The sequence below is a fragment of the Lepeophtheirus salmonis genome, chromosome Z (genome assembly GCF_016086655.4).
Source record: "Lepeophtheirus salmonis chromosome Z, UVic_Lsal_1.4, whole genome shotgun sequence".
NCBI lineage: Eukaryota > Metazoa > Arthropoda > Copepoda > Siphonostomatoida > Caligidae > Lepeophtheirus > Lepeophtheirus salmonis.
The window spans coordinates 16,247,960-16,275,677 of record NC_092584.1 but is presented as its reverse complement, the minus strand read 5'-3'; the positions used below and the strand labels follow the sequence as shown (position 1 = coordinate 16,275,677).

The 27,718-nt window shown below is 32.2% G+C and overlaps 1 protein-coding gene and 2 long non-coding RNA genes across 3 annotated transcripts; 2 read left to right on the top strand and 1 right to left on the bottom strand.

Moving 5' to 3' along the window:
- Positions 1-1,157: 1,157 nt before the first annotated feature.
- Positions 1,158-8,077, bottom strand: LOC121131329 (uncharacterized). Its single transcript, XM_040726808.2, has 3 exons — positions 8,072-8,077; positions 7,283-8,005; positions 1,158-1,178 (listed from the first exon to the last, which is right to left on the bottom strand). The coding sequence occupies exons 1-3, from the start codon at positions 8,075-8,077 to the stop codon at positions 1,158-1,160; spliced, it is 750 nt and encodes a 249-aa protein (XP_040582742.2).
- Positions 8,078-22,067: 13,990 nt separating this feature from the next.
- Positions 22,068-22,860, top strand: LOC121131327 (uncharacterized). Its single transcript, XR_005869024.2, has 3 exons — positions 22,068-22,149; positions 22,210-22,501; positions 22,554-22,860. It is a non-coding gene; the product is annotated as an uncharacterized lncRNA (long non-coding RNA).
- Positions 22,861-23,857: 997 nt separating this feature from the next.
- On the top strand, positions 23,858-27,284 carry LOC121131328 (uncharacterized). The gene is made up of 6 exons (XR_005869025.2): positions 23,858-23,948; positions 24,019-24,237; positions 24,297-24,689; positions 24,755-26,706; positions 26,778-27,008; positions 27,072-27,284. It is a non-coding gene; the product is annotated as an uncharacterized lncRNA (long non-coding RNA).
- Positions 27,285-27,718: the final 434 nt, after the last annotated feature.

Sequence of the window (27,718 nt, the reverse complement as noted above, 5' to 3'; positions counted from 1 at the left end):
TAATTGTTTAATTTTGTATATTTAACTTAAATGTTTAATGGTTTATTTTTAGTATGTAGATTATATTCAATTAAAGCCTTCTTTTTAAACTTTGAGCTTCAAATATATTTCAAATACTCTACTTTGTCGTTTCATTAGTTATTATTCTGAGAATAAGGTTCATAATGAATTACAATTTCATGGAGTGTGACGTTTTCAAATCTACTGTAACGGATAAAAAACGTCGAAGTCAATTATACGTAGTATATCTTTATTAAACATTTTGCTATAAATACTTTTGTTATACCCTCAAAAATCATAATAAAGCAGGCGAGATTATGATAATCACATCAGTATTTTAAACAATGATACCATATGTCTTTTTTCCCCTCCTCCTTGCACGCGTTTTCTCGACAATATTATCTACTATACTAATAAGTAATAATGAGGTAAATCAAAATTCATAACCCACACGAACTAAGCAGATTTCTTCTCCGTGTAGACGCTTAACTTTTTAGTCCAAATAAAAAAACAATAACAGCGGTTTGAAAACGTTCCGTGGGGACAGAACCAATTGTGAAAAAAAAAAAACTCATAAAAATACTAAATTGTTGTAGCATGAGCACCATTGTATGGGAAAATAATTCAACTTGTTCATGGCTAAATAGCTAGAAAAACCATGTACCGATATCAGGGCGTTACCTCACTAACACCAAAATACTTTATGTATATTGTTGTTAGCATTTGAAGATGTTTCACTTGATACGTCATGGCTATTTTATAATGTATTCTTGTTTAAAAAATAATCGAATTAATAAGCTGTTTTATACTTTTGCTCCGTTTCCAAAAGGACAAGAATACAATTTCTTGTGGATCCCACATAAATTACCAGATAATTTTGGGGCATCTTACGTTCCGTTTTGGATAAAAGATTGCGTGATGCTATAAAAGTAACGATGTGATATACCTTATATTTATATTTGCTGTTGGAACTACTCAATAAATTATCCACTAGAAAGTAGTTGGTAATTAATTATTCAGTTCGATTCAAATTGGGAACCAATTCTTAAATTGAATGTGTTGTTTTATAGCCTGTTCCATTTTTAATCACTTAACCTCAAATAATATCAATAACTCACGAAAAGATTAACTCCCATTATTTTTCTTTCAAAACCCTATTAATCGTTTATTTTCCGATCCTGTAAAGGAATAAGTTTGTTAAAATAGTGAATATTTAATTGCTAACATTGTATCATTTATAGCTTTAACAAATGATAATACATGTAGGTACGGTCAACAATAAGTTGACTTATAATAACCATGTAAAATGCGCTCTTTACTTCTTTTGACCACCTATGAGCGATTTTTTATATTAAAAAAGTTGAAATATAATAATACAATCGTGTAAAGGATGGTGTCCTTGTCGGGCAGGCTTTGTACTCAACATTCAGCCAGAAGGGAAAATTGAACTGGTTGGCATCTGGCAATCATGGTTTCAACATTTTTTTAGGCTAGAATGGAACTCAGGTCTCCAAAAAATGACTCGTGTGTGCTGGTGCAGTATCTTGTTAAAACTCTTCTCGATTACCATACCGTCAATAATGGGCTTCTCGATATTGTATATAGCCTGTCTTCCCAAGTTTGAAAAGGTTTTATTTCTAAAACCTATTGAACTATTTGTTAGTCTGACAATAACATATTTGTCTTGTCCAACTCAGTGGTGTCTGCAGAATTATATATATATATATATATTTTTTTTCCGGGGGGGAAGATTAGTTTTATGATTTAAAAAAAAAATTGAATTCAATAGTTAAATTTTTTGCAAAAAAATTTCAAATATTCCATTAAAAAAAAAAAAAAAAAAAAAATCTCAAATCCATAGCAATTTTCCAAAAATTACTTTTTTGAAAATTCAAAAATCCATTGGTGTTCACAAAAAATTCAAATACAACAAAAAAAAATTATAAATCCATTTTCAAATACTATATTTGATAAAATATAAGCTAATCAAATACTCAAATTTTCGGGAAAAATTTCTAAAATCGAAAGCTATTGAAAAAATATATATTAAAAACAAAATCCTTAATTACTTTTTTTTTTTGAAGGGGGGGGGTCTATATCCCTCCTATCCATCCCTGTGCACTCCTTTGCAACTCTTCAACATTTAGTCGTTCTTAAAAAAACTACATTAATATTTAAGAGATCTGTTTATGAAAGTACCCCCCTACACTTTCATAAACAAAGGTTTAGGGTTAATTTTGTCTTTTGTTGATAGCCTCATGGATTTTCAAATATTGTTATACGACAATACAATTTTTCTAGGAAAAGTCTCAATTTAAATTCAAACCCTTTAGTTATAAACCATTAAATATATTATGTAGTTTTTAGTTTTTATTAGTTGTTTATAGAGCCGATTTTGCTACAACTTAGTAACACTGTTTATTTCAAAGACCTCCTGAACTATGTACCAATCAATCAATCAATCAATAATTCTTTAACATTATTAATAGAAAATCAACATATAATAACTTCAGTGACTACAAGTAAACATATAATTTTTTTAACAGTCGTCATGGTTACTTCAATTTTCTTCATCTAATGCATTGACTAAAGCCCATCAATAAAATAGTATTGTGTTGACCTTTATAATTGCAGTCCAGTTCAGTTCAGTTCGGACTAGTTCAGTCCCCTGTGGTCTTTAAGAGAAGGGAAAATATATCTCTTGTGACGTCATTGAAGTACTTCTTCCATAAGAATTCAGGGGCGTCCACACAGGGGTTCTGGAATAGCTTTAGTACCCCCCTTGCAAATTTTGAAAATTATATATTAAGGAGAAATTAGAAAAAAAATAAACCCCTTTAGTTATAAACCCTTACATATATTAAGCATATTTATCCATTTGTTGTAGAAACTAGCCGATCTTAGATTATTCGTTTGAATGTGTTTTTTTTTGTTAATATTTTAAAATTTTAATTTTTAGATTTGACTTGATACAAATTTCAAAAACCAAGTTTCCTCCAAAATATAATCTTGCCCCTTACCTTAATATAGTTTAGCTGTATGTCTAGAACAAAGAAGTTAGAACCGACACAATACTAATTAAAGGGTCGAATCAAGTAGACACACACATATTTAAATCCTTTGTTTTAATATCCTATATTTTCTACATCAATTAAAACTTCATAAATATACCTTATGGATTATAAATTATACATGGTTTGTTCCCGATTGTTTTGAGGGATTATCAAGCACTAATTATTACAGTCCGTTTGATGATGGTTAGTTTGTGGTTAGTTTACTTCAAAAGTATTGTGGTTTTTTAGCCATTTCATTTCCAATATTTATAGTAGACTAAGCGTTGGATATCCTTATAAATTGGTAATCACTTTTTTCATTTTTTAGATTAAATTGGGAACAGATCCATTCGGATATGAGTTTGTATGCTAAATAGTGTTGGATTTGAGAGTTCGTTCGAGTCGGAGTTTTCGAGAATTTCTACATATTCGTTAGTCAGAAGAATTACTGGTATGAGATTAGAATAGGAAAAACAGTTGTTGTATTTCACCTTTTTCTTATATATTCATTCTTTATCATACCATTTTTCTGATCACATCTCCCTCTAATAAATATTCTAGATTTTTCTCAGTACGGTTGTACAATCTAATTAATATTATTTGTGAAAATTTATTTATACGTTTGAATTGAAATTAATGGGATCTACATTTGGCATTTTTCTTATGTGTTAATATTTTCCCATTTGGATATTCTAGGCACATGCATTTTGATCCTCACTTCATGTTCTCTTCAAGGGATCTCGTCTCTGTATCTCTATCACATTAATATCAAATCTGTTTATAAAGTAGAGTTGTTGATATATAATCTGTATGGATAATTATATAATCTGGACCCTTGATATCTATATTATTTGTGAGCCTCTTTTGTCATTGAATAACAAGTGGAAGGGGATTATAGATTTTTAAGGATAATGTGCCTTTCTTTTCTTGATAGTTATATTTGCAATGCATATTCTATATTATTATTAAATGAGTCATTTCATTTTGTGTATGTTTAATAACTTACAATTCCTCAATTTATTCGTTTTATTTTATATTAATAACTTACATATACATCGAATCATTTTTCATTTTAAATTTCTCTGATTCTCTGCATATACTTTTATTAAAATTTATAATTAGTATAATTGTTTAATAATGCTGGATTTTAGAGCTCGTTCGAGTCAGAGTTTTTGAGAATTTCTACATATCATAGATAAAAATGGGATACCACATCTGTAATACGTAGTGTTGGATCGGTCCTAGGGGTGATTTCCTAATCAAATTCCTTTTCCCCAGGTTTCAGTATTTTTTTTTCAATCGGCCCGACCTTTTTTACCATTCAACAGTCATAGGGTCATGGCTGCCTTTATTTTCTTTACTTCTAGCAGGGATTGAGTAATATCAAAACAATAAAAATAATGAAAATAGCTTGAACGTACTGGGGATATTTTTATCAAGATAAAAAATTGGAGCCAAGGCAACATTTTTTAGTGACTCACTTTCATCCCATTAAAATATGTCCCTATAATATACCTGCCAAAATGTTTTAGTATGTGATATAAATCAAATTGCTTCAATATTAAAAACTATTTGGGCCTTTTATTTGACGTCATCAGTTCAATTTTTTCAAATACATAAATTCCTTATTTTTCTGTATACCTATATTACAATGATTAAAAAGACTTATAACTAATTAAGGTTTTTTTATTTTTTTAGAATTACATACAGAGCCTTTTATTGAAAAAAGATATATATTCTTTTAAAATTAAAATGAATCAGCGCATACTATTAACACTACGAAGGCAGTGCTCTGTTTCTTTAAGCCGAAACTTGAGTACTTACATGATACACTCCGAGAAATCAGCCATTACAAATTCCAAAGAAAAACCTATTTTTGTCGAAACTTTGGCGTGGTCCCTAGGGTAAACGTAGGCACTTACGCAGCTGATTTTCTTTTTTGCTTAAAAAATTGAATCAATTGACAAATTCGTTGTACCAAATATTTGCAAAAATTGAATCCCTTGATCAACATGGTTGCCAATGGGAGGCCTTAGTCGTCAGCAGGACTCAGTTACATGCCACAATTTAAAAAAAAATCAAATTATCTCAAAGACAATTTGAAGGACTTCATCTTACTGAACTTTTGGGTTTCTATTCGGACCTTAATAGATATTTTTTGTTGTTGGCGCGATCGAACAGCAGAAAAACTGAAAGCCCTGCAACACCAAAGACGAACTTATCAGTCTGATCAAGAAGGGATTCCAGGATTTGCCAATGGACCAATTGGTGAAGTTCTGCTTGCCCTTTCGGTCTCGATTTGAGACACTAATTGGGGATGGATGTGATTCAATTCAATAAATAAATTAGAATCAATCCAGCTTTCAGAATATGGTTTTATTTTTTTAAATCTGATTTAATTATTGCAGAAAAAGTTACGCTTGAAGAAAATATCATTTTTCCCGCTCAAATAGCTTGTTTTCCCTGTGCCACAACTCCTTCTTGAAACTTCAGGTATCTCATCTCTTTGAAAGAGGCTCTGTGATTTAAAATGTTTCATGTTTGTGGATATACAATTCAAACTCTGTATTCACCAGCAGTGGTATACCCTTCCCTGTTTTTGTTTATAGCAAAGTTGGTTCCCATCTATGACATCCCTGTAGACGGCAGGGATCTCATAGGACTCAGTGTTGTAGGGAGACTTGTGAGCGGGAGCTGGGTGATAAGGAGCAGGCTTGTGGACAACGGGAGTCTGGCGATAAGGAGCAGGGGGTGGGTGTTATGGAGCTGACTTGTCATAACAGAATCTGGGTGATAAGGAACAGGCTTTTAGTGACTAAAAACAAGAAATACCATTTCCTTTTATATCCTATGTTCAATAAACGTTTTTAAATCACATAACCTCTTTATTTTGATAAAGTAAATTTTTTTATGTTTGAAGTTTATTGACATGCAAAAGTTTTTAACAATAAATTGTCTATACAAGTATTACTTGTAGTCGTATGACAGAGTGGAAACGCTCATTCATATGTGTTTTCCTACTGTACTTTTTTTAAGATCCTTTTGAGCAATACTATAAAAGTATTAATCATAACTCCAATTTTTTCCAATTTTTATTTTTTTAGTTAAAGTTAAGTTGAATTTTCCAACAAAAAAAATCTTGGACAAGTTTGGGTAATTGTCAGAAAATTGTTTTTTATCGAACTCAAGTAATACTTTTAAGTATTTAATGCAGAATAATTGAAAATTTATTTTCGAGATTTTAATATATTTGCGACTAGATTTGGATTGAGTTATTTTTCCATGTTTTGATTCGCGTTTCAAATACAACTATATAAATAACTACGTTTTCTAAATTTATGCAAAATCAAAAAAGCTATCTGCTAAAAAAAAAAGAAATCGGTGAAAATTGCAATTTCGTTTATTTCAGGTGCAAAAAAATGCAATGATGAGACCTTCCTTAACCAGATTGGCATGGTGTGAATAATCCAAGAGAATTAAAATCAGAATTATCAGGATTTTTTCGACACATTCATATTATAATCATTAGTATATATAAGTATTTTCCGAATATTTTTTTAATTTTCTCAAGTAATTTGACAATTACCAATGTGATTTCCCTCTCTCCCCTCTTTCCCCGAACAACGCCGGATAATCCTTAGATAATAGCTTACATGATAGAAAAATATTTAAGGTATAATTTAAAAAAAGATGTAGTTAAAAAATGTGCAAGACTTTTGTTCCATTTTGTATTGATCCCATTTTTTATGTGGGTGTAGTAGTAAATAGTCAAGATTATCGTCATACTTTTTCCAAGATAGGTCCCAATTTCATGACTTCATGCCTCCTAAAAAGAAGATTGAGACAATCAAAGGAAAATACTTCTAACTTCATCATCCATATCAAGATTTGTTCGAATTTGGATTCCAAATTCTACGCAGGACAACAGGATGAGAAGTCATGCAAGAAAAACTACCATGCATCAAAAGGGAGTGGAGTGGACTCCTACTTTGGCATTGAGACACCAGGATCGAAATTATACAGCGATTCATTCACGATGAGTAGATAATTTCAATATTTCAAAATGGGCTCACTTAAAAAAAAGACAAAATGGAACAAAATACTTGGAGAATGTGTATCCCAGATAATTCAGAATTTAGATGACTGAGAAAAAGATTGATATCCGTTTTGGAGCCTGTGCGCAAACATAAATTCCTTTTTTGGCTTAAGATTATTTCTACAAAATTCACCCAATTGTTTCCCTGAGCTGGAGTGTAGGGATCATAGTGAGCTTCTCCCTCGTATCTGACATCAGCGACATATCCAGAGTAAGCATCATCGACCTTGTAGGAAACAATTTGGGTACGACCATCGGGAAGACCAACTCTGTATTCCCCAGCGGTGGAGTATCCGTCTCTGTTTTCGTTTTGAGCAAAGTTGGTTCCTGCATAGTCATCAGCGACGGCATATCCGTATTGGTAGACGGCAGGGGTCTCATAGGATTCAGCGTGGTAGGGAGACTTGTGAGCGGGAGCTGGGTGATAAGGAGCAGGGGCTGGGTGGTAAGGAGCAGGCTTGTGGACAACGGGAGCTGGGTGATAAGGAGCAGGGGCTGGGTGATAAGGAGCTGGGTGGTATGGAGCTGGCTTGTGCACAACGGGAGCTGGGTGATAAGGAGCTGGGTGGTAGGGAGCTGGCTTGTGAACGATGGGAGCTGGGTGATAAGGAGCTGGGTGATAGGGGGCAGGTTGGTAAGGAGCGTGGACTGGAACATGAGCTGGAGCATGGACAGCAGCAATGGGCTTGTGGTCAGCATGGTAGGGGTTGTGGACATCAGAGGGATCAGCAGCAGGTTGGCTAACTACGGAAGCATGATGAGCACCATGAGGTTTGTGGATGGAGGTGTGGACGGGAGCAGCATGTCCATGTTGGATGGTTTGATGGCTGGATTGATCAGCGGAGGCAAGAGCATATCATGGTTTTTTTTATGAGTTGTCGAATTGACTGTTGATTACTAGAGATGATTCTTTTGTATTTACCTTCATTTTAAACTGTGATTGTTTGATTCAGTGAGTTTGATAAACTGATGCTAAGATACCTCTTGTCTCTTTCTTATATATTGTACGCATTTTTTGTTTTGAAGAAAATTGTATTAAAAGAGCGTCAAACCACACCCTAGTTGATGGAGCAACAACATGCGTATGCGTACACGTGAAGACTAAAAAAATACCGATATTCTTAACCATGGATACAAACGGTGATAAATATGTAGGATTATTTATAACGATAATTACCACAATAAAATAATTATTATTTTTAAAATATGGGAGATAAAAGAATGATGAACCATTACTCGGAATTCAATCTTATTGTCAAATTTAGTGCAATTGTTTAAGATTCAATGGTAGATATTTTATGTCATTGAAAACCCACGCTCTACTAAAAAAAGGTATTCAATAATGAGTGAAGATGAATCTACAAAAAATGGATACACGACAAATTGAGAATTTTTACACACAAAATCATGAACTTGATTACGAATTTGAAAAGATGTCGTGCAATGAATATGATTTACTACAACTGGAGGATAAATACGTATTATAGTAAGGAGAGACTGAGAACAGTTGTAGCGCCAAATCATAAAATCAATCTTGAACAAAAATCAAGAAATTGAGAATATCCCAATGTTGTTGTGTTTTTTTCTTCACATGTAGATACAGTCAAATATTTTTTTAGTCATATTTCAATCAATTTTAGGCTCATTATTCAAATTTGAACTACCACACAAACCTAATTTGAAATAGCGTGACTGAATAAAACACATCAAAACCCATATAAAATAATTGGTATCTAACAATTATGTGTTTAAAGATATTGAGGTACATATGTAGACTGACAAAATGTATATACTAAATCCTAATTGGATTATTATTATAGCAATTTATAACTTTTTTTGAAATGTTTACATATAATCAAAGGAATTTGTAATGTTATGATTTTATTATTGTATACCCAGAGCCCTGTAAGAAGAGTTACGCCACAAGATGTCAGCGCCCTCTTGTGACAGATATCAAATTGCCCAAAAAGAACTTAATACAATAAATGAATACTAAAAAAATAGTTTGATTGAGCTTAGTTATTATGAAAAAATAGAATAATTACTTTAATAATAATTTCTTGAACTTACTTAATTTTGCATAGACATTTTTCGTCTTCCAAAAGTAGAAGAAGCTATTCTACTTTCTTTGATAATCGCATTTTGCATTCCTAAAATGCATGTGAATTCTTATACTAGACCATGTAAAAAAAAAAAAATTATGACATTTGGCAACATTTGACGACTTAATTAATAAAACCTCATCTTCAGTTATTGAGTTTACAATTTTTACCATTTTTTTGAATTGATTTATATAAGATTTGAATGTATCCTCTATTTTTGCAAATTGATCCAAACAGTTCTTGGCTCAATAGAATAATTGGAAAACATATAGTTCCTCAACAAATCTTAACTGAAGTGAACTCTTGATGGATTTATTAGATCAAAGACGGATTTTGGAATGTGAAGACTAGCAACATATATTTTCTATGGTTTGAATTATATACCAAAGAGTGGCGTATTTTTAAAGACTTACACTTTGATTCTGTGTCCCAAATTTTGACATCTTTCTCCTTCAACTTTTTCTTTAATTCCTTTATTTCAGCTTCAAGTTGGATTTGTATGTTGGCATTTATTTCCTTTAGATGTTATACCTCAGGAGAAATATCTGCAATACAACATACAGTTATTATTTTCTTAGGATACAGTAACTAATGGAAAAATTAAAAAATATATACATATATCATAATAAGAAGTTTCATCTTCTATTGTTGATGAAATTAGATTCATGTCCACTAAGTCTATATCTCTATTTTCGGAAGAAGGAGGTTCCAAATAAGGAGTAAAGTATGTATGATCCTGAAATTGTGGAGATCTTTTTTTACCTGAAATTCGAAATAGAGAAGGTGCATGAGATTTCCTAATTATTAAATTTTCTTAGCATCAGCATTGCTCTCCCGAATGAAAATGGGTTTGTTGGAGTTTTTAGTGAGCCTTGGGACTTTGGGGTTTAGATGTTTAAACAACATTGAAATAGCTTGAGAGTTGAAATTCCTAATTTCTTCAAAATGTTTAGAGCACAATCGAGAATTATATTATGGTTTCTAAGAATTTCATTTTTTGGACCCATTGCCTTCCAAGGAATCTGTCCCTTGGAAATGAAAAACGTGTCATCCCTCAGCTCAAGAACTATTTCTGTAACCCACGGCGCACAATAAGAGGTATTCTAAAAAAACCTATATCGCCTTTGTAAAGATTTGCACCTAAAATAAAGTATTAAATTTTGATTGTTTTGGGCCGTGAGTCAAACACATGCGGAAGTCAGCTATCGTCAAAGCGGATAGCCGGTGACGTAACTCTACTTATAGGTCTCTGTGTATGCCTATCTAAAACTACAGATATCAATTGATGAACCAAAGTGTTGTTCTACTAACGATTAAAGTGCACACACTATAGTTTGGTCAGCTGTTGATTTTCCTACTATTCTTAGCATTAATTTTACTTTAAACGTGGATTTGTTGAGCACCAATTAGGGATTGTAAAGATGAGAAGAGATCCTTACTATTAACATGTTGTTACGTCGTTAACACAAAAAACACCTATGGATTTTGTTGTCTGCTCTCGATTCCCTTCTCTGACTTGATACGTCATGTCTATTTCCTAATTTATTCTTTTTGATAAACAAAGGAAGTTATAAGTTATATACTTATTCTTCGTTTTTAAAAGGAGAGGAATACAATTTTTTGTTAGAATAAAAGGTTATAAGATTTAAATCTTATTCAATTTATAAATGTTAAAAATATTATATTAAATTGTAGAGAAATAATATGAACATGATTTCTGGGAGTACTTCAGAAATAGATAGCAGTTGGTGTTTATTGACTTATTCGACAAACCACCAGATGTTTTTCGGGCTATTTTTTTGTTGCTTTTTGAAGGAAAGGTTGCATGATACACTGAATCTAACAAAGTTTTAAATAAAGATGAAAGTATATTCATGTGACGTCACCATTGTTGATGATGACCACTTTTTTTTAACCTCTATTTAGACAGCAAATAAATTATAAAAATTAGAATTATCTAAAATTCTCTCGTGAAGATACATTTACCAAAATATAATTAAACATTTTAGTTTAAAATTTATTTACCAAATTAAGGATTACATATAGAAAATAACCATATATCTAATCTAATAACATTTGTCTCTGAAATCAATAAAATACAACTACAGGAGCGGGGATCAAATTGTCGCCAAAATATTTTTCTACAAAAAACACCACAAAATATACATTTTTTAACTTTTTTATTGAAAATCAAAACTATGACGAGCATATAGGTATAGAGTAGCCATTAATTATAATCACCGTTGGCATCAAACATGATCAATACGGTCTGGCATCAAACTCAATACGGCCTCTGAAGGCTCAGGCTCTTCTGACCATCTCATTGTCCATGTTGCCGAATATCACCTTGATGGAGTCCATCAGGCTGGCCTTGGTGCTACGGGGATGTATGTTGGTATATTTCTCGACATAGCCCCAGACAAAATAGTCCAAAGGATTAAGGTCAGGAGAGTTAGGAGGCCACAAATCCTTGGTTACGACATCATAACAGTTCTGCATGGAGATTTTGGACATATGGCAGGGTGCTGAGTCCTGTTGCCACACCCAGGGCCTGTCTCCGGCCTTCATGGACCTGGTAGGGTCATCCTCAACCATCTTCTTCAACTTTTCCACAAAGTTGGTGTCCCTCACCTTCCTGTCGGCGCCCTCCTCCTTGGGTGCCCTCTTTATGGTGGCATCAACATCCCAGGTGTCCTCTAGCTTCTTACGGATATTCTGAACAGTCCGTGAATTCACTCCTAAGGTCGAAGCAATCGTTGAAAGATTTCACCTTCATTATTAACCATTTGATGATTAACCATTATTAACCAATGTCATGACTACGGCGGACCTCGAAAGCTCCTCGTTCCACTTATAGCTCTTTATCTCCTCATATGATGACGGCATGATGCTAACTGAACTACGTATCGTCAGCTGACAAGAATAGCTTTCGTATTTGGTAACCAGTTTTTATTTGATAATGTCGTCTTCAAGTTATCAAGGTTTAAAGTAGGCGACAATCTGATCCCCGCTCCCTGTATATAACATTAAGAAAAAATTACTTTTAAACGAACAAATGCCTCTTTTTTTTTGCTCTTTCTAAAAAGTTTGAGTAATTTCTGCAAAGTTCGAAAATGTATTAACACGTTTGACGAATGATATCCCATGCCCAGTCCCAAGCAACCTCAATTGTCCAAGAGATCTTCAATTGGAACACATTATATCTTGCCACCGCCGAAATTAAAATAGCACGAGTATCCTCCGGAGCCAAAGGTTCCTTTACAGTTATATTCTTTGCAAGGTAGCTCTTAACAATTAATAAAGCATTTCCTATTGATCCAGCTTTAGGATTAATTTCTTTATTTTTTGATTACACGGTGAATATAATTATTGGAAAAGTATATTTCCCGGTAAAAAAAAACAAGAAAAAAAACAAACCCCAAAGTAATACCAATATCATATATTGTTAGTCGATTTTTTGTAAGGATCTTCCATTTCAAAGATAAAGGGTAGAGTAAATTTTTGAAAAAAGTATTTTTCCTTTTTCTAATGAATGAATAATTTCGGTGGTCGTTCCAAAATCGTCATTGGGAGTCGCTTTCCGAAGAAAACACAGAGTTTGTGTTGCAGCAAGCGAAGGGAAAAAGTCGTTGATATATCAATTTATAAGATCCGTTCCAAGCATAACATATTCATAGTGTGGACTTGAAGTTATCACATATCTCCCCTCCATGTTGGGATTTCTTCGTCTCTTTAATGCTGAAAAATGTTCTTCCAATATAACATCCTCCACCAAAATTGGAAAAGTGATAGCCTCATACAAAACATTTGGAATGACAAAGTGTTATAAAGGTCTATTCTTCATTGAAAGTTATAATTGCGCCAGACTTTGATAAAAATATGGGCTCAATTTTTTAGTTCCAGACAGTTTAATTATAAAGGACCAGAACTCACCCATTTAATTACTAAAACTGTTATTGTTTCTTTGGTAGAACGATATGTGATTTTCAAACCTTTTCCCGGATGGTATAAGCCAATCGGGAGAATGAAAGTCTTTGATTTATTGATTTTCAATCCCAACTTTTTTTCGAACGTTGTAAAATAAGATAAGACAGTTTCTATTATTCTTTGTACTTGAGCTTCCGAGTTAGCTTCTATCATCACGGTCATATCATCAGCATAAAGATCTATAAAATGTTTGATATATCCAAAACTAGATATTTATTTTTTCATGGCGGTTCTTAGGTCTTCCATTGCAGTTACATAGAGTAAGGGGGCGGAAGGACAACAATCCTGACAACTTTTACTCGAGAAAAGGGGTCTTCTCTCTTTACTTCCAACCATTACTGTCCCCGTAGCTAGCAATGCCCTGACAGAGTTCAAACAGGGCTAGTATGTAGTTTTTTTACCGATCTCAAAATGTCAAAATAAGAAAGGAAATCGAGTGCTTTTGAAAAAAAACCCGCTACTTTTCCCAATCTTATATTCTCTTTATTACTGAGTAATTATTTTGTTTGTAAGATTTTTAATCCTTCAAATGTGATGATTGTCATTTTCTATTTCAGCTCTGCTTCTAACTCGGCGATTTCTGCAATTCAGAAGGAGTTATAAAACTCAAAAGTTATATTCCGTTGAAAAAGAAGAAGTTTGTGAGAAGTTTCGAGTACAAAAATAACCACTATCATCTTGTGATTCTATATTATCATCAACAATGTAACTTTCTTGAGTCCCACTATCAACTAACTGTAACAGCAATGTAACACTACCAGCTTGTTTCTGACGGGATTTTATCTCCTTGACAGATAAAAACTCACAAGTTTTTTAATTTAAAAAATTAAATGTTATTTATATATAATATATTACTATATTTAATATAGTGTGTAAACATATCACAAAATTGGTTTTATCTGTTTTTTCTTGATTCGATAAGGATCCCTTATTTTGTAATTTGGTTCCACTCAGAAGAGAAAACCAAACCATCTTCTGAGTTTTGAAATCATCCACGACTTGTAGTAGCCAACATAGTCTGTTTTTTCCTTGCAAGCAAACCTATAATGGCCTAATATAAAACAATTTTTCCACATTGCCACATCTGTTCGAGGAACTCTAACGATTAAATCTCCGCCCCTAAAGGAATCAAAGAAGTGACGCTCCTTGGATTTCCCTGTACATTGATGATTAAATCTGAACTCTTACAATTCCAATACTGAAACCTTGAGTCATTAAACATGACTTTTCAGTAGTGGATGAATTTCCAATGCGAAAAGAATTGACCTCACAAAAAGTTTAAAGTATAGATCGCAATGCCTTCTCACACATAGCCGTACTTGAGTTTGATGTCAAAGACTCCATCTCTCTCAAGGATGAGTTTGTAGTAATCCAACGGAACTTTGAACAGATTTTTATTTTCGTCTTTTAGATGAATCTTAACCGGTAATATAATCTTGTTCGTGATTCTCTCCATTGTAATTTTTCCTAAATTTATGATGAAATAACGATGAGTTCTGTCCCAATTAATACTGTGGACTTCACTTGGATTGAAATTCAAAACCACAGTTGCAATTAAAACAAGATTTTCTGGATCCATTTGGTTTTAACTTAACGGACATCTTTTAACAATTCTCGGAGCAAATAGACCGAAGTTTCTAATATAAAGATATAAATTCAAAAGACGATCATATGTCCTTTTTTAAATTTATTCGACAGCTCCGTAATATGACTTTAAATATTGACCACTTTCATTATTTACGTTAGTTTTCTTTATGTTTGTGTTTACAACACTTCTATAAGACGTTGTTTTCAATTGATTTGCCGTTACCTTATTAACAACAGGGATTCTAATTAAGGAATCAAGGAAAACTGCGTCCTTGTATTTATCCTCAAGAAAAGGGTTTTACTCCAAGAAAAACTGTATTCTTGGGAGTAAGTGAGCCAATATTTTTATCTATAACAGCTGACAAGGTAATCAAAGAAAAATCCCACTAAATGTCACTAATATACAAATATAATATGGACAACGATGATGAGGGAGATTAAAAAAAAACAGATGACGATATATAAATAATACTTATTCACCTATAAAGAGAAGGAACGTCGAAGCTACTCGCGAGTTGCTAAACCAGAATTAAATAAAATAGGAAGATGTCAGCTATTGTAACGCTGAGAACAATTCTTTACTATTAAATAACGAATAAAGTGAGTTTACATGTCGTTGGTATTGTTGATGTTGGCTATTTTGAGGGCTGACTACCAAAGTTTTATAAAAATAAGAAGACTTTTTTCATTAATATTAAGGAAACTAGTATAATATTGTATTCAAAAGGGGGCACATACATCAAAGAAGAACCAAAACTTCTGCAACAGCAGTATGGCTGACTTTTGAACTGCCTCCATGCTGCCCTCTTTCAGACCTGACCTAAACCTCTTGATTTTTCCAATTACATATGTCTTTGAGAAGAACTTCTTCCGTACCTCTCATTCAAATTTGGATTCACTCCGAGCTTCCATATGACAGGGTGGTACACTATGGATACTCCCTTCACCGTTACGAGCTGCCAATGTGATCACTGCGATATCAAAGCTTTTGAAGAAGGACAAATTGAATAACACATATATAGCTTAATAAGTGCTTTAACATATCACAAAATTGGGGTTATCTGTCTTTTCTTGATTCCATCAGAATCACTTATTTTGTAATTGATGTATGCTAGCACAGGTACCTCCGCAGGGTTATATATATATTTCTATTATTGAGAGGGAGGAGGTTTGGTTTTTGGAATTGTTTGACAGAAAATCCTATAATTAAACTTTGGATTTGTAAAATTTAAAAGAATTATATTTACTGCAACGAAAAATCATTATTAATAAAAGTTTACATTTCAAAATATAGAACTTTTGAACTAAAACTGATGTTGTATACAAGTAGATGTAACTATTGAAGTAAAATATTTATAACTATATTTTTTAAAAGTTAATAATATGGATTGGACACTACTGCAGCTAATGGTCAATATAAAATAGTCACAATTTCTTTGAAGTATTGCAACTCTGCATTGCAGATAGGATTGTGAAGGCCATAGAACATCGCGGAGTACTCAATAAATTCATAGCACATTCCCGTTAGTATATTTTTGCGTAAAAAATATGGAAAGATATTAAATTTGTGTAAAAAAAAGTTTGTTGAATAAAAATATCCATCTTTGGTTACCCACAAAAAATTATTAAACATATTAGGCCAACGATATGTAAAAAAATAAATAATTGTTAAAACAAATTTGAACCATTCCAAAACCCATTTTGAATATTGAGTTGACCAACCAATTGTAATAAGTGTATTTTTTCTTAAACGACCCAGATATAACTAATTATAACATCTTCATCAATCATATATCTTATAGACATTAGATGCTCTCAATTATGTGTATACTCATACTTCCAATTCTATATTCCAAAACAAAAAAGTAATGACTTCAGGCTAACAACGAATATTTACAATTTATTAATATTATATTTTAAATATACTATTATTAACTAAAAAATTGTGAAGTTGGGTTAGCAGATCTATCATACGTATATATATTTATAGTTTGTAACGGACAAATACACTGTAATTTATATTTTAAGAATTTTGCAAGTCATAATTTTCAAACCTTAACAACTCTCCTGTTCAAAATAAAAAGGTTCTGGGATTATATATATGCCTTGTTTGTAGTAATGAAAACGCCTTGATAAATTAAACGTCTTTTCTTCACTGATATAAAAATAACGTATTTATTTTGTTGACAGCTGTCCATGCCCTTGTCTCAGTGGATAAGTCTTGACTACTTCAAAATTAATTTCTTTGATAAATAAACTTAATTTAAAGAGGATCAAAAGGCGGGTGGCTAGGATATCCAAATAGAAAAATATAAACTCCAAGGGAAAATGGATGAATGCAGATACAATTAATTGCAATCCAGGTGAAGGTGGAACTTTTTTAAGGTATTTGACTTAAAAGTTATTATTTCTACCTTCAAGAAAATAACCATTCTAACTATAAACTAGAATATATTCGTGTATTAATAAAAAATTAATACATTTGAGTCACAAGTGTTGAAAGTAGAAACTAGAATAAAATAAAATAATATTCTACGAATTCTAGCATTAATAAATAGCTATTAACAATAGTTTAGTTATTTTAGTAATAAATTATGTGAGGTGATAAGATGAATGGCTTAGAGTCCTTCGAGAATTATCGGCTTTGAGAGCTCTACAACTTGTCCTTTAAGGGAGCGAATGAGCTTTTTGACCATACCAAGAGTAATTTTAGAGAAGAACTCTGCTAGTCAACTGACCCCTACAAGTACTGTATGGTTTTTTTTCCTACTGCCGGAGGATAACTACTTGAATATAAGTATCTGTGGTCTCTATATTTGGAGTAGTTCAATTCTAAAATTCACCAAGAGATCCTTCAAGAGGATCAATTCAGTCTTTTTTTCTCTCGCGAGGCTTCAAACTTCAAGCTCCATCCTTAAATCCTTTATCCAATAATTTGTTGGGGGTTTCCCAGAGGTGGAGGAATTGATGGAAATTCATGAAGTTAAAACGGAAGTTGGGACAGCTCAATACTGGACTGCAAAGGGAATGATCTCTTTTTTAGACAAAAAAGAGGGGAAATATATTGTTTTATGTAAACTTTTATTTACTCACAAGTTTATATTCATTCATGCGGAAATACTCACTTCAAGCATGTATCGCCATCAGAGAGGATCTTCTCATGAAAAATTCGACCCCTAGATGTAAAACTAATTAGTATCCAAGGATAATATAAAATAATTGAAACAATATATCGACAATTATAATCGATTTTTAAGTGGTTTGTTATTAATAATATGTTCCTTTAGTTTTTATTAACATCAATATCTTGTTCATGGCCATTGAATGTCTCTAATAGTAATTTGTATGCCCATGAAAACATCATACGGTCACATGTATCGCAAGCTCCCAGTATAACAGCACATTTAAGGTCAATTTTCCCGGGGAAAATTATTTATACATAGACTCTAAGAGAACATTTGTGTATAACCCAATTATCAAATTCCATTGGAAAACTTGATACCAAAAGCAAGGTTCCAGAAGATTCATTGACAATAATGAGAGCGAGTGGACCGCTTCAAGAAAATACAGAGGTCAAAATTCATTAATCTAGGAAAATTGAGTCCTTAATATTATAAATTATATTTTGAAGTACATTGAAACTACACAGCCTGCAAGTACGATGTTGAAACGTTGCCTTCGGTTCTCCATATTTCATCTCAGTAGGTATACAATCGTAATTTTTAAAGATGCTACTACCAAACTTGCTCTTAATTTGAGCAAAAGTTATGCCTTTAGGCATAGAGATGTGTAATATTATTCTTCTTGTTCGAAACTCCGATTCAAAAAGGAGATGCCAAACCTGGACGTTGATGCTTCACTATAAATTTATAAATATGGATTGAATTCCCGGAGGATCAGTGAGCAGAAGTCTTTTTAATTTTACCATCATTTTAGTTAACTCAGACTCTAAGATGATAATCTGATTGATGGTTTATAAAGAGCATTATTTTCGTTCCCTTCAAAATGAGTATTCGAATCATCAAAAAGATGGTCTGCTCTCTTGGCGGGCAAGCTGAAGAACTTACAGACTAAAGCAGTATCCGAAGACTCCGATACGTTATATTTATCATCTGTCATATTTAATTTATAATTAAAAAGTAAAATAGTTAACTCAATATAACGTTATAAAGCCTAGAATATCAATATGAATATCGATAAACATAAAACAAGTGTTATTTTCTTCTTCAGTATAAATAAAAAAGTGACTTAATAGGAAAAGCTACATCCTGCGTAAAAAAGATCAGGTCTTTAAAATTAGAGTATGTTTATTTTACAAAAATTCAAAACAAATCATAACATTGGAAAAATTAACTGTAAAAAGGCGGATACGAACAACGAGGAAAATATTTTTTTCTTCATTTTTCCCTCTTTGTAACTAAAAATAAATGAGAAAGCAACCATAGAAAAGTTGAGGCTCTTCTATATCCCAGCACCACAAGAAAAGACTCACACACTCTCTTCCAATAAGTAAACCCTCTTTATTATGAAACGTAGTATGGTTTTTACAGCCAGAGCGTTTGATGGTTGGTTATAATATACATTTATACGTTGCATTTTTGTAAAGAATGTGTTCTTGTTAGATAATCCAAAGTTCATTGGTTTTTTTTTATCAAACAAAAGTCCATAACTTTATACGTCAAATCCTTGTAAAACATTTAAATCAAAGGTGAGCTTATAGACTATCAACTACTTTTATTCTGAAATACATAGGTATGGTATGAGCAAGGTTGAGCGGGTTATTATACATCTGGAATAGTAGAAAGGGGCGAGGTAGATTATGGATCCAGGTACGCTACTAAGCTTGTCGGTGCCCTATAATATTTTTAAATTAGGGATTCTGAAGCTTTACTATGCCAAGGCCCATGGCCTTAATACATCTTTAGTTGAGTCCCGCCGTATACGAAACATACGTACTACGTATTTGTAGACTGAGAGCAATCCTCAACTCTTCATCTTCCTTCAACCCCTGTCTATTCTCCCTAACATCCACACATTGAAAACCATTGTCTTGAGAAACCTTAGTTTTCAGGGCCCTGCTGGAACTTGGGGCACTATGCACTCTGTATATAAGGTAGCTACTATCCTGTTTATATGGTATATAATTTCCTGGGTCTAAATTTTCTAGTAACGCGTCCTGTTTTATGTGCCTGTTACCAAACTGAGCCTGTATAAAAAATATCTGAGAGCGAAGACCAGGACTGAGACAGATCAAGCTGAACCGAGGCCGAAACCGTTGAAATGAAAGAAGCGAGACGTGTACCGATAGAACCGCTGAGCCTCAACCGGGCACAACCTTGTATATGACTCATTTAATGGATTATATACACTTTTTTTCTCCATCCAATTGGAAGAACATTTGATATATCCAATAATCTATTATTAAAAAACTTAGAAATATATTTTAAGATACGTAACTCAATCTAGCTCTGAGCTCTTTTACCTGAAGACTTTGATCAAAAATTGCCTACAAGATTGTAGTTCACTGAACATTCATCTGATAGATGCATATATTTCACGACAGACATTCGAATGGAATAATTAGTGCTAATCTTTAGGACTGATATACAAGAGCATCGACACAACGCTACATATTATCCTTCTGTTAAAATCGTCATAGGTTGCAAACTGCCAAGAATCACAATATCTTAAGCTGTCATGTAAAAAAACTTACCAATACTTTTGAGCTTTTCCTATATTCTTTTTGTTCAAAGTGAATGCCAAATTTGTATATCTATTTCAGATGGAATGGGCAGCTATTTCTCCTTCCAGCGACATGGAAGTCCTGGGTCTGGGCTACCTTATTGGAGACAAATATCATTTGTCAAATGATTCACGAGATAACTTAGAAAACACATTTAGGTAACTTTGTGACTCTCCGTCAAGGAAAAAAAACCAAACAAATGATCATATTTGAAAACTCTATGGATACAGATATCATTCTGTTCATCAGTGCACATGTTGAAAAAAATGAATCTACTTATAAGGCTATGATAAAATGAGTAGGGCTAACATTTTTTGGCTATTATGAAAACAAGAAGTTGAAATTCCATTTATTACATCACCCACTTTTTGAGTATAATAAAAGCTCAAAACATTTGCAAACCATACCTAAAAAATATCACCATTTTTACATTCTTCTTTTAGAGATGTTAACATACCCACATCTTATTAAGTTATGAACAAAAAAAAGGAAAGAGAATACGCAACAACCGCTAATTTTTTTTCCTTATTTTGTAATCCGATGAAAAGATAGACAACAGATAGTATATTTGATCGTAGCACAATTGTCCAATTGGAAGATTGCCAACATCGTATGAAGTATATATGCAGAATGTCTTGCTCAGTGCTGCAAATAATTGCCGGTTACCGGTCAATGAGCAACGGAAATTTACTTGTTGATCCTGTCATATCCTTTATACCTTGATCATCATGACTTAAAAGCAAATATAGACAAATATTCTTATTCAGGAATGGGCTACACGCTACAAATTAATCATTGAAATATATCTTTTTAATTGAACAATTATAACTGGTGTAGTGTCGGATAATAGCATTGTCGTCAGCAAGTGATGTTACTGGTCTGATTCGGGTACTATCAAATCAACTATTGTTTGTCTTTTTTTTGTGAGTGCTTCCCATTTTTACTCCAGTTGAAACGTGTGATATATTATTGTTAGATGTGGAATTTATCTTTATTTCTCTCATCTTATAGCGGATTGCACCTTAAACGTATTAAAATATGCTTAAATAAGACATGCTATGTTTCCAATTGATAGTGTATTGTCTGAGCTCCCAATAACAAATGAGGACTACGTTGATGTCGTTATTAATTCCTACGGTTCTAATCTACGAGTATATAGCTATGAATTGATACACTTTTTAGATGAAGTTAAAAATAAGTTGTTCATGAACAATCTTTTAGTACGCAAAACAATACCTCCTGCTCATTATACTTTAAAAGAAGTACGCATTTTATACATAAATTATAACTTTGATGGTTATCAAGACAGGCTTCTAATTTCTATATATATGATTTGTCATACAACACAAATGAGTCAAATATTATAGAACATATATTCCGATAAATTATTAATATTTTGAACATATTAGAGACTTCAGATATTATATCTGATCAATCCGTTTCATCCTAATCCCATTCCTCAACAACTGTTTCATCTGCCCCAAGTCAACGTCTGAATCAAATAATTTGGAACTTTTTCGCTGCAAATCTAGATAAGTTCATTTTATTAGCTATTGAAGAAGACACTCTCTCAAATCAATGGTAATCATTCAAAGATTTAGTATTCAGTATTAACCATATTTTATTTTTACTTTTTAACAGGAGTGCTGAAATTTTGGAGATCATTACTGAGATATTCACGGATCAAAGGGTGTATCATCTAACAAAGTATTCTTAGAAAGTAGTTGGAAAATCCTGATTTGGATTACAACTCAGAGGACAATGATAGTTTCGTCATTTACGCAAGCTGACACCTCTATGATCAAGTACTCTTTGACGTCATACAAGAGAGTAAGTTAACATGCTCTACTTGTTCAAGATAGGCACACTTCATGGAACATGCCGGTTTACGGACTATGGTGAACTTAGTTTAATTGTGGTGATCCTTCTCAATGTAATCTCTGTCCATTTTATCATCAATTATATATTAAAATTATTTCTTGGAGACTTCCTTAAAATGGACCTCTCAACATACGTCACTACCAAGGAAAAATTCGAATTTCTCAAGAAATCTTGTGGAGAATGCACTTCAGCTATGACTAAACTTAGTGATCATTTAAAAACGGCTATTGATTCATGCAGGGAATCCCCTTCATCAGGACGATTTGAAATTGTCCAACAAGCTGTTAACTGATTAAAAGAAGCTCGTTATACAGTTTACAAACGTTATATCACATTATATGAGATTTGTTCCGACTCTTTAAAGGATAAATCACTTTCAATGTCATCGAAGAAACAATATATTTCTTGATATTCAAAAAAATAAAAATTGACAATCAATGCATACCACTTCAGATTTATCACGCGTAAATACAAATCCAACAATTAAGATGTTCAAAGCTGCTAAAGCAACCCCATGATCAAAAATAATATCTTCATCTTACTGTGGTAAATCTTTCCCATTTGAAGTTATACCTTATACCAGTGCAACTTAATTCATTTTTGATCTCAAAAATTCTCCAGGATAATAAGATAGTTTTTTTGGAAGATCGTGATGTCATAATTCTAGCAGACGCTAGTAAAACAATGCTAGCTGAAGGCAAAATTCGGCACTTATGAGCCCGAAATTAAAGATATTATAACGTCAGCATTTTCCAAGGATATTCTACTTTCATGGCATGATATAATTAAACTTTGTATGATAAATTCTAAATTTAACAATAAATAGAAACATTACCAAGATTTTGAGTCTTTAAATTAAAAAATAAATCTCTAGCCCTCCAATGAAACTCGAGAATGACAACATAGAATTTATACAATTTCAAACTAAAACTAACTTCAAAACAAATCTTATTACATTTATGAGACCAATCCTTATCAGTAAATTTTTTCAATCAGACATAATTAGACGTGTCGACAAACCCGTCCATCATTGTGCTTATGGACATTATGTACTGAAGTCAAGCGTGAAAGTTTGTCTCGCTACAGATTTTATAAGCCAGAACAAATATCTAAAACAACATTGCTACCCGTTCACAAGCCAAAAATCTATCGTTTAATGTCTAGACCGTTTTTCATCTGTTTTTGCAGTAGCTAATCAAACTCATGGATATTACCAACTACTGCTTGATGAAGAAAGTTATTATTTAACTACATTTATCATGCAGTTTTGGGTATCAGTGCTATTTCTGATGAATGTAATATTCGTGCGGAGTTTGTACAAGTTTTTGTTTGTCAAGAAAATTATATATGATTATCTGAATTTATATTTTCTAGTACAAGTGTACCTCAACATAAAAAAAACCTATTCGATCTCATGTATCAGCTTCAGAAAAGCAAAAATTTGAAGGAAAGAGATCTAGAAAATAAGATTTAATTCAAAGAAGAAACGCAGAGAACAGGTTAGTCAATATTCATTGAACCATCTTTGTTTTTTTAATCACTTGCATAAATCATTTTGTTTGTTCTTAGTCAATGGTTGATGATGAAGATGTCTCAAGACTTTTAACAGAGTGTACTATTTCTTTCATTATGCGTGGCTATGGAAATCTCATTCAGAATTTAAGATTAAAATCAATGACTGAAAAACCGTTGTCCACGTTTACAAACATGAATTCCCGTTTCCTATGGTTAATAAATTTCTTTATGAGATTTGTAGATTATTTGGAAGTAGAATTAGGAAGTGATTGAGTATGTACTTTTTTTCAATGGCCTTGTAAGCTTGATAACTTATTTATATTTCATTTCAGACCAGTGTTTCCTCCAGAGATCATTTCTTATATTGTATTTGAAGGTTTAAGAACATCTTGAGACTTAATCGAAATCACACATGTATAATGATAGTATTGTCAACATGCAAGGGCGTTGTCTTCACTTGGTTGTTTCTGCAATAAAGCATATTTTAATCAGCATTGATTCGATGAAAATAATGCTCTGAAACGCGTTCTAAAATATATAACATATTTTTGTTATTTAGGGAAATGAGCAATTAGAGACGACTCCATACTCTATTGATTTGGAAAATCAGTTTCTTATCAGACCAATTAGTTCAAAAAGGATTTCATCATGCGCAACCATAAGCTACTTGTAATCTTTGAAAAAGTTCAGTCATCGTACAACTTTATAAAGGAACACTTGGAACAGTGAGCATATCTATATGAATACAGTATGGAACTTAAAACTAATTAATCATGTTTTTAAATGACAGATATGCCACGGTAGAGGTCATGAGACAATATGGTTATTGCCTAGAAACATTTGAAAGCAATACAGTATCATTAAACGAAGCTATTTTTACGATGATGCACCCTTTTTACGGGGATTTAAATGCACATGAAGCTCTTTTTATACCTCAAACCCTGAAAAGAAACTCGTTGTTAGGGATCACTGGTCAGATTTAATTAAATATGTGATACAAAGGTTCATAAATGCCTCACATATATTTCATAAAATAAGTAATAGGAGAAGATCAAAGCATTCGGTAAAGAATACCAAATGGTCAAGTACAACTTATACCTTTAATACTAGAATAACGGAACAACAAGGGTATCATTTTTTATACCCATTTAGGATTCAATGAAATATTGTGAGAAACTTCTTGATTGTATTTGATTTTAGAAGTTCTTGAATTGTCATAAATAATTTTATAACCCCTAAAAACCAAAATTAAAATTAGTGATCGTTTGGTTGATAAATACATACGTGGGTATCATTTTTGATAGCCAATCATTTGAAATAATCTTTTTGTTATAAAACTGTTTATGAACAAACTCATGCAATGGGTAATTTAAGAAAGGAATCTTTTACTTTCCTGGTATAAATGTAACATATATTTTCCTGAACTAACTATTCTGATTCCACCTAGCCGACTGATTCAGTTGCTCAAGAAAATTGGAGATCAATCTCTTTCGGAATTTAATGCCTCGCGACTCATATAAGGAATTATTGTGACTTATCCTCTTTGATATTTGTTCCACAACATCAAAAAGAACCAAAACGACAATTTCGACCTTGATTTCAATGTTATGAGATGGATTATTCGAAAATTATAAGTTAGCATACAGGCTAGGTAAAAATATTAACATTGATGAGCAACTATTCACAACAAAAGCTAAATATCTATTTACTCTATATATGTCCAAGAAGCCAGATAAATTTGATTTTATATTTTGGTTAGCAGTATTTTAGTAACTATGAATCGTTCTTGCAAGTAAATACCTCCTGATCAAAAGGCTACCCAAAGAGAACTAAATTTAAGATTTTTTTGTAAATAGTCGCAATAGATTAATTTTGGGCTCCGTTCACAAAAATATGTGTGAATGTTTTAGAACGACAAAAGACGTAATCAGAATCAATTCAGAATTATAATTAATCTGAGAATGGTTTTACTATTCTAGATCAAATGGCAAGACTTTATTCAACCAAAATTTATTTTTGTCGACGGCTTTTACAAGTTTTTTATAATACTTTTGGAATTTGCTTATATAAATGCTGTTATCTTGTGCAAACAAGTGACTGGTAAACCATTAGATTAGAAATTTAGCAACCCCGAATAGCTAAAATATTAAAAAATAAATGAGTATCATTTTTTATATCCACCAGCATCTTCACCATCCGTTGTTCTAGTGTTAAAGAATAATCAAAAATTAAATAACCATTAATGCTGATATTTGAAATGTAAAAAGTGCAAAGATCCTTTTGGACCCATAATCGAAATGTAGAAAGAAGCAGATTACGAAACAATGACACAACAGTCTTTTCTTCAAGCATTGTTGTCGTATAGAATTATAATTCCTGCTCAATATTGTCAAATAACTAATGTAAAACGGACTTTAACTATAATTTATACATCGAATAACACAACATAGACCCTTATTACTGAGCTTGGCTCACAAGGAGGAGAGTCAGAGAGTGGCACAGATAATTCGCCTATCCCGGATGAAAACCTGGAGTTTTCTGCTCCATCACTCTCAGAAAAAGTATATGTGGATGAAATTGAAGATCTCAAGGATTTATTATTGAGTCAAGGGAAGAAATATCTTATTGATTGGCTTCAAGAGGAAATTTTTAATGGTATACTTGTCAAAACTCATGCAAAATCCAAAAGTTCGGTCGAATGGAAAGAAGGAGTTTTAGAGTCCATTCCTTACTACTCAGTCTGTAAGTATTCCTTCATGACCTCATTTCATTATACAAAAGACGTTTGTAATATTTATTTTTTATCTGTTTAGTTTGGAATGAGGGCACTCTATTGGTTCCTTGGAGCATAAAAGAAGAATCTGGACTAAAAACGAATAATTTAATAATGCTTCTCAAGAAAATCGGGACCTTTTTACCTGCAGAGAAAGATAAACATTTTCCTAGGATACCATTCGACTGGTCAATTGATCATCTGCGAAATATTTATAGAACACTTTTTCTAGTCGACATAAAGAAGTACATTTGGATTGAAATTTTGCAAAGTAATAATATTTTGATTTAGATCTTTCTGGATATTAACAGATTCTTATTCATTCATTTTCTAGGCCCAAACTTCAAAATATAAAAATAAGGAACGAGGGTCATCTATAAACCTAATTTTCCTTCATTTGTCACCATCAAGCCATATTTGTAATTTCATATTTTTCTCTTATTAAAAAAAATATTACTAACTTTGTTATTTTTACATTTTTTTAATGTTCTTGTCCTTAATCATAAAGTAAGTCATGTATTCAAATAAAAAAAAGGAACAAATGCCATCTATAAACTTAATTTATTGTTGTTGTTTTTTTTTGGTTTTTTTCAGTTTATTGTTAATAGAAAGTTAATGTGTACAAAACTATGTTAATAATCAAATACACTAATTGTTATTTGTCTAGAATCTTGATCTTTTAGTAAATCTGAGCTTTTGATGATTCAGTTCTTTTAGTGAATCCGTTCTTTTAAAAGTTTAGTTTTTTTGATCATTCGTTCTTCTGATGATTCAGTTAAATTAATAGTAGAATTCGCCTTACACAGTTTAAATCCTTCATCTAAAATATCATATCCCGAATGGCTACCATTTCTTTAAATTATTAACCTCACAATGGATGCAAGCAAATAAATAATTCATAATAACTACCACATAACAAGGATATTGTCATTAACAATATGTCAGTGATCAAGACAAAATTATTGCTATCTATCAACAAAG